The 15,449-nt window shown below is 32.9% G+C and overlaps 1 protein-coding gene across 1 annotated transcript in view; it reads left to right on the top strand.

Moving 5' to 3' along the window:
• Nucleotides 1-15,449, top strand: part of LOC109108335 — a 50,498-nt gene that overhangs the window by 18,908 nt on the left and 16,141 nt on the right. Inside the window, exons 12-16 of the mRNA XM_042736099.1 lie at nt 94-190; nt 376-465; nt 5,945-6,089; nt 6,197-6,294; nt 7,359-7,447. Coding sequence (XP_042592033.1) covers nt 94-190; nt 376-465; nt 5,945-6,089; nt 6,197-6,294; nt 7,359-7,447 — 519 coding nt within the window. The remainder of the gene's footprint in view (nt 1-93; nt 191-375; nt 466-5,944; nt 6,090-6,196; nt 6,295-7,358; nt 7,448-15,449) is intronic.

Genomic DNA, 15,449 nt, shown 5'->3' on the forward strand with positions numbered 1-15,449 from the left:
GCTGATATTGACTGATACCATTATAATCACATACCCAAGACCCGTGATATATTTCCTGAAGCTGTTTCTGTTGTGACTCCTGCTGTTCTGCAGTCGCTCTCGGAGGAAGATGCAGAGGGTCTCGAACCTGTCCATCTTGGCCATGCTGGTGATGTACCTGTTCTCCGCCCTGTTCGGCTATCTGACGTTTTGCTAAAAAAAAAAAAAAAACTCCGCCCTGTTCGGCTATCTGACGTTTTATGGTACATTACGCTCTTCTCATACACACCTTCAGCACACATTCCAAGCGCTCTCCTCTCGGCTCTCTTCGCTCTCAGCCTCGTCGGCGCATCGACCCTCTCTCTCTCTCTCTCACTCTCTCTCTCGCGGTCTGTGTATCAGATCATGTCGAGGCAGAGCTGCTTCACACCTTCACCAAGGTCTACAAGTTTGACACGATGCTTCTGCTGGTGCGTTTGGCTGTGCTGACGGCGGTGACGCTGACCGTTCCCATAGTGCTGTTCCCTGTGAGTAACAAAACACACATGTTGGGCGTCACCGTCCTTCATTCTGAAACACTTTGACGTGTGTTTGATGTGTTTTTGATGCTCTTTTATTTATTCATGTCCTCTTATTGTGGCCTTTCATGCATCGGCATCATTCCCTGGAAAAACATGCTTTTGTTTAATATAACTTGATAAATAACTAAAACTAATAAATATTTTTTTTTTTAAACTGTGTAGACATTAGGGGTGTAACGGTACACAAACATGACCGCAGGGGGAAAAAACTAAACATAAAATTGCTTTTTTATTAAACATTGGTTTATTGAACAAATTTCTCTTTCTTTAGATTAATTCAATTGTAATAAATTTTCTTAGGGATAAAAATCTACCTCAGATTCTGCTCTAAACTATAGGGAGCCCTTTTACATTACTGTAAGGTTATTTTTTAAAAAGTTGTTCAAACTTAAATTGAAGTACTATTTTTTTTTTTATTTTATATTTTTTATTAAAAATTTATTATTATATGAATTATAAAAAAAAAACTTAAATATACGACTCTCTTAAAAAAAAAAAAAACTAATAAAAATACAAAAATGCATAACAAAATTATTAAAACAGAAAATAGAAAAATAAAATATATTTTAAAATATTAGCAGACTGTAATAGAATATCAATGACACTAAAACCATAAAAAAATGATTTGAATTAACTGAAATAATATCTAAAAACATCTAAACTTAATTCATTTCAGCTAGTTGCTAAGAAAATGTTTATCATTTTTAATGTACTAAAATAACTAAAACCAATACATAAAAATATATATATTTATATACATTTAAGAAAATAAATAAATAATAAAAATTACTAAAACTCAAAAGATTAAAATCTAATCCAAAATATTACTTAAAACTATCATGGTATATCAGTGATACTAAAATAACACTGATTTGTTAAATGAAATATTTATTTTTCTGACATGTGACAGGCAGAGGGCGTTCTAGAGCTTCTTTTGCTCAAGCCCCGCCCTCCCCTCTCTCTCTCTCTCGCCAGCCTCTCTTCCGCATCTCTCTCTCTCTCTCTCTCTCTCTCTCTCTCTCTCTCTCTCTCACACACACACACACACACACACATACACACACACACATGGTGAGGGAGGGGCGATCAAAGCCAGTGGAATATTACCTGATGCAGTGCAGTCAGTGACCTTGATAAAAGTACATCATGTGGCCACCGGAGGCGCTATAAGCACACGAAACACTCCTGCAGTTCCTCTAGTGTGCTGGTATTATTTGATTAGTTTGTCTAAAAACGTGAGAGGCTGCCGAGCCTTGGCTGTTTAAACAGCTTTAGCATGCGATGGCTTGTGTGAAAGAGCACAGCTGAGCTGAGGCCTTGCTCTGTGTTCATGAGCTTTACATCAGGGCTTGCACAGCTTGTGACATTTTGTGTTTCCAAGGCCTTCAAGTCTCTCTTAAATATCACGGTCCGCAAGATTTCTTCTGTTTTGTCTGAGAGGCAACGGAGACCTTGAGTCCGACTCGCAGACGACACCCGCTAACAGAAACAAGACAGACGGGCGACACGGACCAACAGTTTTATTCTGAATGAGCATAAACGAGTCATAAACGATGATGCTGGGCCTTTGATGATGAGCGTTTACTGATGATATAAAAGTTCTCTGGTATGAATTCAGGACTGTGCCAGTTTTCTCAGGACACATCCTGGATCGAGATCAGATGCACATTGTTCTCCTAACTCTCACACAGTGCTCTGAATCAAGGCTCTTGAACATTAGCGAGCACATTTGCTACATGAGCAGTGACAGGTGTGCCGCTTCGGTGCCCTTATAAAGGACCCCGGGGCCCTTCAGCTCCAGTTTCACTTGTATCAGATGCTTGATTCAATGAGGCCATGGTTTATTACACTTTCAACAATCTGCAGAGTTACAAATGGGTTCAAGGAAAGTACATATGTAATTTTTATGTATTTATTATTATGTAATTAATATTTCTTTAAAAGTATGATATTTTAATATAACCTAATTTTTGTTATTATATCTCATTATTATTTTAATAATTTATTATTAATCAATTATTCAAAATTATTAAAATAAATATTAATATTTTAACATTAAAATACATTTATAATTTTGCACATATTAAATATATGTTTTACAAACATTCTGTTAAATATTTTATATTTAATATTTTTTAATAATAACATTGGGTTATATATTTATTAATAAATTAAGTTTATGAACATATAGTTTTTTTTTAAATGTGTGTGTGTGTGTGTGTATATATATATATATATATATGTATGTATTAATATATTTATAACATAACATATAATTAAAAAAACTTTAAAATGTAATTCTAAATTATATAGGTAAATATAAAAATATAAAATGTAAAAATATTATTATATAAAGTACTATTATGTTTAACTATTATATATTATATTTAATTATTAAATGGGTTATTTTTTCACATTTATTATTGAATGTGTAATACTTTTTGATTCACTTTTTAAATATATATTTTATTTATTTTTATTATATATTTACTACTGCTAACTCTTTATGATAGTTTGTGCTCTGACTCTGTGATTAAACCGGTCACACTGTGAGGTCAGTGCAGCCTGGGGTCAAAGGTCATGTCAGTGCCTGTGAGGGTCAGTGAGCTTCACTCACATGATCACGTATGATAGTTTACACCTGACTGAGAGCAACACTACAGCTGCGTACAGGAGACAGAGCCGTCTCCGTTCTGAGTTTAGGGTCTTTATATGAGTTTGAGTGTGAAGCTCCCTGCGCTCTTCCTCTCAGAACCACAAGGGTTTCTCTGAAACGTGGTCTGTGTTGCTGTTCTGCAGTGGTGCTTGTCTTCATCTGGTTTTGTGGTTGATGTCTGAACTCTCTCTGCGTCTCTCTTTGTGATCTCAGCAGGTATTTTTGGAGCCCTTTCTCTGAAACTAGCATGTTAAGCTACTAACTTCAAGTAAATAAACAACACCGAGGCTGAAAATGTAGTTATCTACACTAACACTAAGCTATTTAGGGCAACTATATCCTATAGACATTTCTTAGATTATAGTATTTGTAAAGTAGCAGAAGTGGCCTGTTTTCATGCCACAAAAACACTGACCTCAGATTTAAACTTGAACATATATTATTAACATATATTAAATATTTTTCAAATAAAAAGTGTTTCTGCTCACCAAGGTTGCATTTAATTGATCAAAAATACAGTTTTTAATGCAAATAGTGTTTTTACTTGGAGATATTTAACTGGTGTATTTAAAAAAGAATCTTAAATGTTTTATATAGTTTGTCTTAATTGTAAGTCTTCACTTTGTTATTTCCGTTAACATAATTAAAAATAAACGATTAATTGTCGCAGCAGGAGTTTAGAGGTATACACTGCAAAAAAAAACATTATTTTTGTCAATTTTTTTCATTTAAAATATCTGCACAATCACAAATGAAGACACATTTACTCAAGAATTAAAATGACTTTATGCATCAACAGATTATTAATAATATGAAAAAGTATTAATAATATGTTATTTATTAATTTATAAATATTATTAAAATACATTTACTGTATCTTTTTGTTCTTATTTTAAGCACAAACTCACTTAATTTAGGTTTTTTTAATAAAACTTTTAGAAAACTTTTAGATGTTTTTAGTGTAAAACGAAACAAAATTCTGAGTGTTTACAGTGAATTTCTAAGTTGATTGTTTATTACAGATTTCAGGAGCACTAGTGTATAGATGCACTCAACATGAACTGAAAGCAACAACACGCTTGGATTCACAGGCTTTTTAAAGACTCTTTCTCTCTCTATTCAGTGTTTATGCTGAAATTGTATCTTTAGAAGTTGAAAGTCCAGCTGCATTTCATGCGATCTCTGCTTGAGTGATCGGTGTCAACCTCTGTCAGTCAGCCGTTAGTCCTGCTGCTGGCTGATGCAACTCTACCACACACTTACACTTGTAATCCTGTCTCAGGCTCCGCCCACTCTGTGTGCATGTGTGTGTGTGTGTGTGTGTGTGTGTGTGTGTGTGTGTGTGTGTGTGTGAACTTTGGCCCAGTGTGAGCTGGTTCTCATGCTCTGAGCGGATCAGCCCGGGTCCTGTGACCTGCGCTCAGATAATTCACTCACCTGCTCTGGATCGTACAGTTCCTGCTCCATTCAGACTTCTGTGTGTGTGTGTGTTTGCAGTGCTTCAATAACTTTATAACAGTAATATTAGTTCTCAAAGGAATTCGATTAAATCTAAACAGAAAATCGTGTTTCATAAATGAAGTTATTTGCTTTCATTTGTTTCGAATCATCTGTAAAGCCGCCGGATGTCTGATGCAGCTTTAGCATTTCATGCTGCAAAGGCTCTCGATTACAGATTCTTAATGTGGTCTTAGAGATCTGGACCACAGTGCATATAAAAAATGATGTGTATTATCCCTGAAGAGAACCTTATTTATTATAACCACATTACCTAGTTATTTTTTTTTTTTTTTTTTATAAAGAAATATTTTTTTTTTTAAATATTTATTTTTTCACGGTTTAATCTCTATCTATCTATCTATCTATCTATCTATCTATCTATCTATCTAAAGCAAAAAACATGATTTTTTTTTAAAGTACTATATATATATATGTGTGTGTGTGTGTGTATAATATATATGTAATTAAAAAAGGTTAATTTATTAATAATAAATGTTTTTTATTTATATATGTAATTTTTATTTATTTTTAACAAATGTGTAATGTGATTTTTACATGTATTAAGTGTGTTTTTTACATTTAATTCTTTAGATATATATATATATATAAAATCACATTTATTGTTTAAAAAAATTATGTATATTAAAAAGTGAAGAAAATACTATAAATATTACGTGTGTTTTTTACATTTAATTATTTAAATCCTTATATATATATACAGACACATAATATATATATATATATATATATATAATATATATATATATATATACACATTATATATACATTATTTTTTAAACAATGTGATTTTATATATATCTAAAGATTTAAATAATTTAATGTAAAAAACACACTTAATAAATGTAAAAAAAAACTAATCACACATTTGTTAAAATAAAATTAAATATATATGAGTATATATATATATATATATATATATATATATATATATATATACAATATATATATATATATATAAATATATAATAAAAACATTTATGTTAAAAAAATACTGTATATAAAAAGTGAAAAAAAAAAACTATATATATATATATATATATATATATATAACTCATATATATATATATGTGTGTGTGTGTGTGTGTGTGTGTGTGTGTATAAACCATAGTTGTGTTTGTATTTCCCATTTCACTCACAATATTGTAAAAGTGCTTGCTTTTGTTAAAGTGAATGATTTAGTGGTCTTTTGTTCGTTTGTGTTTTTCAGATTCGTTCGTCAGTCATCACGCTGTGTTTCGCTGGAAAGGAGTTCAGCTGGATCCGACACATCCTCATCGCCGCCGCTATACTGGCCTTCAACAACCTCCTGGTGATCTTCGTCCCCACCATCAGAGACATCTTTGGCTTCATCGGTCAGTGCTTTCTCCACACTCTGCTTCTTAATAGATGTGGCCCTTTTCCCTCTTGAGAGGAGAAGACTTGAACACACACACATTAATTCCTCCTCTTCCTCCTGTAGGTTCGTCTGCGGCCACCATGCTCATCTTCATCCTACCGGCGGCGTTTTACCTGCGGCTGGTCAAGAGCTTACCGTTCAGATCACCGCAGAAAATATCTGTAAGTATATGTTAATTGTTATGTTACGTTACGTCACATTATATTACTTTTGCTGCTTTATACTTTTGACATAACCAATTTATTATACTGATTTGAATATAATTATGATATACCTCATTCATTAAAACAAAAATACAAAGAGAGAGAATATAAATTTTAGTCTTTATTATCAGCACATGAAGTGCATTAAACATCAGGGTTTCCTAAACTGCGGGGAAATTGTGAATTGATAAAATTAATTAAATCATAATAATGTAAACTGAAAAAATTTATGCTAATAATTAATAATAATAATTAAAATATTAGCTTAAAATCTCAGGGTAAATATTAAAATGATGTGTAAATAAAATGTAATTATGAAGTCCGTTTAAAAAACTAACTTTCTTTGCTTTTTAAATCAGATTAGAAGCATTTTAAAATGTTATATATTCTAATTACAAGTATTTAATTTTTGGAATTTGATTTCTGTAATCCATATTACATTTATACATACATATATATAACTGTAGAAAGTAATAAACAAGTAAAACGTTATAATAAATAAACAAATAATTAACATGTTTTTACTTTATAGAAAAAAAACAATATATTGTATTATGTAGCTATTATATTAGATTTTATTGTAATGTTTTATTCTATGTAATGCTCTATTTTATGTTATATTTATTATATTATATTATTTTATTAAATAGAGTATTCTATTATATATATATATATTCTATTATATATACTAGTATATTCTATTATATATATCTATATATATATATATATATATATAAAACTATAGTACGTAATACGAGAAACAAGTAAAACTTTACAGTAAATAAACAATATGTTGTATAGTGTAATTATTATATTAGATTTTATTTTAATGTTTTTAATTTATGTAATGCTCTTTTATTTTTATATTTTATATTTTACAAGAGTATATATATATATATATATATATATATATATATATATATATATATATATATATATATATATATAAAATCCATAATTCCTATATTTTAATTGTGTTTTATTTTATTATTTCAAGTAAATTTATTTATTTTTTCCTCCAGGCAACTATTTTCCTGGTGGTGGGCATCTTCTTCATGATCGGGAGCTTGTCTCTGATCGTCTTGGACTGGATCCACAAAACATATCGGCTGTAAATCTGCAAGTAAACCATAAGAAACTGATGAACGTCAAGAATGGATTAATCAAAGAGTTCATGTTTTGAAGGGGATGATTAACTGTGCCTCCACCTCTCTCTCCTCTCATAAGCTCCCGCTTGATGTTTTAACTTCTCCTGTGTGTTTTCCCAGCTCTCAGATCACTGCAAATGATGTTTAATGCAAAGAGAGAGAGCTGGGCAGAAGGGTTCATCAAATAAGCACTTGAGGATTTTTATCAAGACATGTTTGATTTCATCAGCTGGTCACAGATAGTTAGTTAGTTAGTTGTTATTAGCTCACTCGAAGATGACATCTCAGTCATTTTCTCTCCACGTATGCTGAGGAAAATCAACTTAATGATGCAGATTCCATTTCTGAGTGAACTCTTTGTTTAATATTATCACTTGAATCAGATTTCCTCTTTTTTGAGAGGGGAAAAAGGTCCAATTATTGCATTTTTGTACCAAAATGAAGTAAAAGCTTAGCTTTTTCCTCTCAACCTGATCCATAAACATCGACTCGATTCTCTTCGTTAAGAGGATTTTGAGCGGGTCAGTTCAGCGCAAGATGTCTCCACAATTGCATTCAGCTTTCTAAAGCAGTTCATATAATGTTTTAGCCACACCAAACGGGCAGAAACATCCGTTCTGACTCATTAATTACCGTAAAGTCATCGCGCACAAGCCCAGACCGTTCACTCTCAAAACCGGCTTCGCTTCATCTTAACAGAACGCAGTCCAATCACATCAGCGTTTATTGTCGAGATCTGTGCCTTCTTTCTGTGCCGTATCTGCCTTGACATGGAGGTTTACAGAAGCCCTCATCCGTGCTGAAACAGGTTTCTGCATGCGCCGGTCCTGCCAAAGTGGACGATATTTAAAGATCCTTTGGTGATCTATTTACTCATGAAGCAAGTGAATATTTCAAATGAAATGGTTATGATATTTTTGCATGTTTTGAATCACAAACATGGTCTTTTTGGACGTTGTATATGGTTTGTAAATAGTCTAATTCGGGGTTTTTTTTAGTCACTGATGGATGCTGGAAGGGTAGAGTTTTAGTATTATATTTTAGATGTCTGTTCCATCGTGTCTTTATTTTCTTTTGTAAATTTGTAGAAAAGCCATTGTATTTCTATTGTGCCTCCTTGACGGTTTTTAAGACGAACTGAAAAATGGAGTTACATGTTTTTTCTTTTCTTTTTTGTTTGTTACTTGATTAGTTAGCAGCTGAAATGATACAGAGAGACTCGCAGACGAATGTTTGGTCATATTTCACATCTAGAACATGCTTGAAAATCATCAGATTTTGAACAGTATTTGTCTTCCGCCGTTTACCTCTGAAAACACATATCGGACGTGTTCGTGAGTGCGATTTATATATGTATTTTAAAGTCGACATGAAATCAAAACTGACCCTATTTGCTTTCTTATTAACACTTAAAAATCCGTTGATGCATTAACTAGCAATACATTTATTCATTTTTTTATTATTATTTATTTATTTAAAAAAAAAATTACGAGACCCATTCGGATTTTTTTATTTTTTTTGGCCAAAATATATTTTAAATAAAAAATATTTTATGAATATAAATATGAAAATATTTAGTTTCAACCTTTATATATCAAACTATATTTCAAAATGTATTTCAGGGGCAAGAAAATACATTTCCGATTAATTAATGTTTAATTTTTTTTTTAATATATGTTCACTTGTGATATATAGAAAACAAATAAAGTTGTTCCTTAAATGTGAACATATTTTCTCGGATTGAATATATATGGAGGGCAAAATAAACTTTTAAACGCTTTTAAAAATATATTGATATTTTTTAAATATATTTTCAAAATTATACAAAAACAAATTGCCAAAATAAATAAATATATTTTTGAAACACATTTTAGCAAATATAAATATATTTTGGCCCTCTTTTGTATATTTTTAATTTAAAAAATAAAAAAATAGTTTTTTTGTCATGTGGGTAGTTAATAAAAATACATCTGTTAATGCATATAAATTCATACTATTATAATAATGTATTAGTAACTGTTGAAATTAACATTAACTAAGATTAATAAATTCTTTAGAAGTATTTTTCATTGTTAGTTCATGTAACTGAACTAACGTTAACAGATGAAACATTATTGTTAACACTTTCTTTAAACACGTTCCAAAGAAAAACAAATGTCTGTTTACATAATTTTTCATCAAAATGTAAAAAACAGTTTCCTTTTTTTTATTTCTGACCATCCACTCAGCTGTCATATTTTCATATGTGTTTATTGAAGTAAAATGGGTTGCGAATGTTATTTCATGTCGACTTTAAGCGCGTTTACATGCTCCTAATCGCTACAGACGGACCGCTCGTTCACAGCCTTGTGCCTGTCGCTTCCTTCAGGGAAAATGTGCAGGAATTGTAACGTCATTGAATGTACAAACTGTAACAGTTTACATGTATTTTGGTAATGTGAAGTGAACACAGTATCCCAGTATTTTGCTGATTGTCGAGGAACAGTTGAAGTGAGGTGAAACCTCGTCCGCTCACAAACTGCCATTATAACCTTTGGCCTCCTGCGGCTCGACCAATCATATTTGCCACGTCACTGGGGGATTTTTTTTTTAATTGAGGTTTTTTCATTTTATTTAGTATGATGAATAATGAAATGTGATGTGAAACAACATCCTTCTTTGTGTTTTTACTGATGGAGAAAATCTTCAGTTGTCATGGTGATCAGAGATATTTAAATTATGGTGATGAGTCTCACTTAAACGTTCATTAATATTTTATACTTTAAATAATTACATTTATATAATTACAATAAATAAAAATATGGGGAAGTTTACTTTTATAACAAAAGTAACATATATGAAATTTTTTATATCGTTAAAATATTAATTTAAATAAATATTTATCATGTAAGTAAGTAGCTTTGGATAAAAGTATCTGCTAAATGAATAAATGAAAATTAAATCACTAAATTTAGTAGTTCTAAAAAGAAGATCTTTTTTTAAAAACTAAATATATTTAGTCTTATTTCTTGATTTTGCCAGTTTTTAATTTTATTTTTTCTAATATACATAAATATATATATATAATATATATTATATATATATATATATATATATGTATATATGTATATATATAAACATAAACTATCAATTTATTAAAACATACAGTATTATTAAAAATATTTTAAGAAATTTTTCACAATGAAATTGCGGAAAACTACTTTTTTTATACTTTCATAGTTTTCCATACATGCATATAATGAAATAACTGTACAATTTATTTACCAAACAATAAGTCATGGCAATGAGATTTGCAGAGGCATTTTTTCTTCTGCATTTTCTTTTTGGAAGCACACTACCACTACAAAAACCAAGTCACATGTTAATCCTGGTACACGGCACACATTGCAGAATAAACCTGTGAGATCTGAGGCAAGAATGCAGAATATTGAGCTAAAATTGTAAAGGAGTGTTTGTTTGGTTTGTTGGTATGTGTGTTAAACATTAGCCATATGGCAGAGAATGCGAGCAAGAAAGTTCTAATAATAAAAGTAGATGTTGTGTATTATGTTTTTATGTCTTCTATGTGACTGTAGATTGTCTGGGGATCAAAAAAAGTCAACAACATCAGCCGGTCATCTTTGTAAGCAGCCAAACTGATGTATAGAGAAATAAGACAACACTTCTTCAGAGAAAAGGTGTTTTTTTAAAGCAAAACCTGAATGGCAGTTCTCTGTGCATTTCTGATGTCTCAGCATCAAAACTGTGTGTAGTCAGCATTACAGAGCCCATAGAAACAAGTTCTGAGATGTTGCTGACTCATAATGCACACACACACACACACACACACACACATGCTTTGCATCCAATTAAATATTCTCTAGAACCAAAACGGGGAAATCTGGGGGCCATTCCTCAAGAACATCCTGCAAAATTTGTCTAAACAAGCATCAGTAATGGACCAATGTCCTTTCAAAATCACGTCAACGCAGGAAAGAAAACTGTGCGTTTAAGGCAGATTCATGTTTGGAAGTAGCAATTAGATTGCTTTGTTTGTTAAGTCCTGTAAAAACAGAGGCTGCACCCAGCCCTGAGAAAACATTCGCTTTATATGACCTGGAAAAGACATCCTTGTATTATGTTCACACAAAACTTTAATCATGCGAAAAATGATCATAAATGAAAATCTGAGGCCTGTAAGGAACATAAGATGCCTTGAGGTGACGCTCGATAAAAATGTAACCACACCTGTCTGCATTTTTATTAGACAATGTTTTTCTCAAAAATGAACTTTGGTACGAAAAAAAACCTTTGGGTGCTAGACATTTATCATTTGCTGAGAAAAGTGTGGTGCAGTTTAGTGATCAGATGCAACATTTTCACCTTCTACAAAAAAAAAGAAAAAAACCCATAGACGAACACTGAAGGAGGGACCCGAACCAAATCTAGAGCTCTTTTGACTTGGCGACTACAACCACAAGTAACACAAATGTACACTGCAGAGGTGCCATTTATGCCACCTCTGAGCAGCATGAAACCGTCTGTTGCTAAACACTGCAAAGGTGACATGCACAGAAACATTTCTGAAGTTGTATTTAGGTGTCTATACACAAACTGTTTAATGCTGCTCAGAGGTGACATAGATGCATTTACACACACACACAAAAAAAGATATTAAAAACTGGGGCTGAGGTGGGTCAGAGCAGGCTTATTTTAATCTCCCTTTTATATGCCATTGTGTCTTGACACAGAATTTTGAGCAGGCACAGAGCAGCCTTAACTTGGCTGTGTAAAGATACTTTGTGTAAAGACACCTAAATGCCACTTACCTTTGCATGCAAAGTAAATCTTAAGCATGCATAGTTTAGTCCAGCTTTTATCCAGCATTGCATCTTTACACTAAATTCTGAGCAGCACAGTGCCGCCTATGACTATGACTATGACTATGTAAAGACACCATTAGAACACCTTAGCAACTACATAGCAATGCCCTGGCAACACCCAAGAATCATGGCCATGTAAATTTGGCAAAAGTAAATCCTAAGCAGGTATAACTCAGTCTGTTTTTATGCAGCATTGCATCTTTACATTGAATTTTGAGCAGGGGCAACAGCCTTATCTTGGCTGTTAAAGATGCCAATTGAATACCTTAGCACTCACCAGAACACTCTAGAATGGTGTCAGTGAGTCTTGGTCTAGTGTGATGAGCCTGCAGTGAGTGAGTTGTGCTTTTATTATGCTAAAGGTGTTTGATGAGCAGGGAGTGCCACATTAACTCTGAAAGCTGGAGTTCCAGCACACATGACCCCACAAATCTCAGTCCCTGTTGGTGTAGTGTTATAAACATCCAGAGAGAGACCAGTGAGGTCATCTAAGGATTGTGTTTCCTCACTTGACAGGGTTTGTCAGTGGAACATGTGAACACAAGCAAACTAAAATGACCCAGACTACATTAAACAAACACTCGCAGTGAGGATCAGTGTGGCGATTCAAGAGACTTTTAGAAAACAAAACTGTCGGTTTTCCAGGTCAGCCAATATCATGTTTATAATTGTGTCTGTTGTTTGGTCTGTGTGGTTCATGGTGATAATAATAAACTTCAGTGTTTGACTTGTAGGGCAGTTTTATTTACTTTTTCATGATAGTGGTGGTACTGTGTTGTGTCCAATGTAAAACCTTCATCCTGAAGCAAAAGAAAATCACTCAACAAGTATGAATTGTAATGAATCGACGCTACATATGCACCATAAATCTACCTTTGATAACAAGGGCCAAGTTGATTTAGAGGTAAACTTGCACTCTCATGCTCTCAGACACACCCTCAGGTTTCCAGATACGTAACTCTGTTCTTGGTGACGTATGTTTTCAAGCCCATGTAAACAATGCTTCACCTAAAGGTCACGTGAGCAGCAGAAGGCTGTGTCAGCTTGACTCAGGAGCTTTTGAATGAAGCTGAATACCTTTTTTTAGTCATTTTACACTCTCTCTGTTTCTAAAAATGTTGTAGGAGCATTGTTTTGAAATGTTTCTAAAACACTGAAAGGTCCAGTTTTGCTGTCTTGATTATATGTTACAAAAACAACGTTATTTGAACGTTTATTTGTAATATTTCAAGAATTCTAGAATGTCCAGTTTTCTTGTTGTGTTTAGAACATTATTTAAAGGATTCAAAAAAGAAATTAGAACATTCATAAAGTAGAAATAACATCATAAGGACGTTTTCCAAGAACGTTTTCCCAAACATTATTAGAATGTATATCAAATATCAATAAAGTGATAAGAACATTCCATAAACATTAATGTTTTGTCCTAACATTTATATAACTATGAAAAAAACATTAGTGGAAGTTGTGTTTCCTGTTAGCGGCGCTTCCAGCTAAAAAAATTACTCCTCTGTCTATTGGTTTATCTTAATCAGCTCTGTTTGGACTCTCATTCTGACGGCACCCATTCACTGCAGAGGGTGTTTTTTTGTGTATTCTTTCCCTGTATGGAGAAGAGCAATGTATGCTTTTGTGTTTCATCATGAGGTTGAGTAAACAACGACAGAATGCTTGTTTTAGGCGAACTGTCCCTTTAAACCTGCCATCTCTGTTCAGATTCCAAGAATGCGGTTGCGAGATGAATCCTGATCAAGCCGTCACTTAACGTCACGCTAAGCATCTGATCAAGGCATTCATGTCTTTGGCCTCATTTAACGGGAAGAGAGACACAGTTAATCCACAGTCCTGTATAATAGGCTTAAGTGTGACCCAGTGTGGTGCTTTTCTTACATTTGCGTAGGTAACAGGATAGTAACATCGTGTCTGCTTTCAGACCGTGGGTGATCATTGAATTATAAAAACATAAAGAGGCAGAATGATGCTCGGCAGAATGCTGTGAACTCAACCTTGAGAAAAGCAAAGCAGGGAATGGAAATTTCCCAAATGCATGAGGAAGGGTGGGACAGGCTGAGCTGTACTGTCATGAGATTCGGATGAAAATGTAACACAGCTCTTTTTTATCTGTGTGTGCAGCACCTGGGTCATTAGGATGTCACGTTTACTAGCCGATGACGCCCGTCTTGTTTTGACCTTCCTGATCTCTCTCACGCACGGAGATAAATGACAGTTCAGAAACAAAGAGTTTTTGATAAAAGCAGCTAATGGAAAATACATGGTTGCTACTTTAATAAATCTCACTGAACTGCATACAGGCTGTTCTCAAATGTGTCTCTTGGAATACCTCAGGCAAAAATAGCTATGTTGAAGAAAAGAGTAGAAGTCGCTAGCATTATGCAAAGGTGTTCAGGGAGGTTCAATGTTGTGCAGTTGCTAGGATGTGTTGGATGGTTTTCCACCCTCAAGTCTTAATATTCTGGTCCCTCATTGCTCCTCTCGTCTTCATTTTAATGTAAATAAGTTGTATTAGTGTTTATATCTTTCTAAGCTTTTCATCTCACCAGTGGCACCTTTAGCTTGTTCAATAATTATTTTGCACTTTTTTCTGTAACTGTTTTGGAATGCTGTTCATTACAAAATGTTCCATTCCAATGAAGTTAAATTTATAATTTTTAGTTATTTTTTTTTTTTACCCACTATAAATGAGTCTTTTGACAAGAAAACAAATATCTGTATATTTTACTCAATTTGTTCTCCTTGCAATCTCATTTCTGTTTAAAAAAATTAATCTCATTTGCGATTTTTATTCGCTGTAATGAACCAAATGAAAAGTCAGAAAAGAGTTTAGTCCCCTCAGAATGAACCTTACGCTCCACTCTACAGTTCAATCTCATTTTTAGCTCATTGACTGACCGTTTCGATGAATGGAATAAACTGTACAGCACTGGCTGGTCAATAATATGATGTAATGACAACAGAGTGACACAGAGCTCTGGCAGGTGTTGTTCTTCCTGTCTGAGAGCACCACTTCCTTCCTGATGTTCCTGCACGGGGGATTTTGTGAGAGTATTTTTTTTTGTTTTTTTTCTTTTTGTGAAATATAGAG

The sequence above is a fragment of the Cyprinus carpio genome, chromosome A4, assembly GCF_018340385.1.
Source record: "Cyprinus carpio isolate SPL01 chromosome A4, ASM1834038v1, whole genome shotgun sequence".
Taxonomy (NCBI): Eukaryota; Metazoa; Chordata; class Actinopteri; order Cypriniformes; family Cyprinidae; genus Cyprinus; species Cyprinus carpio.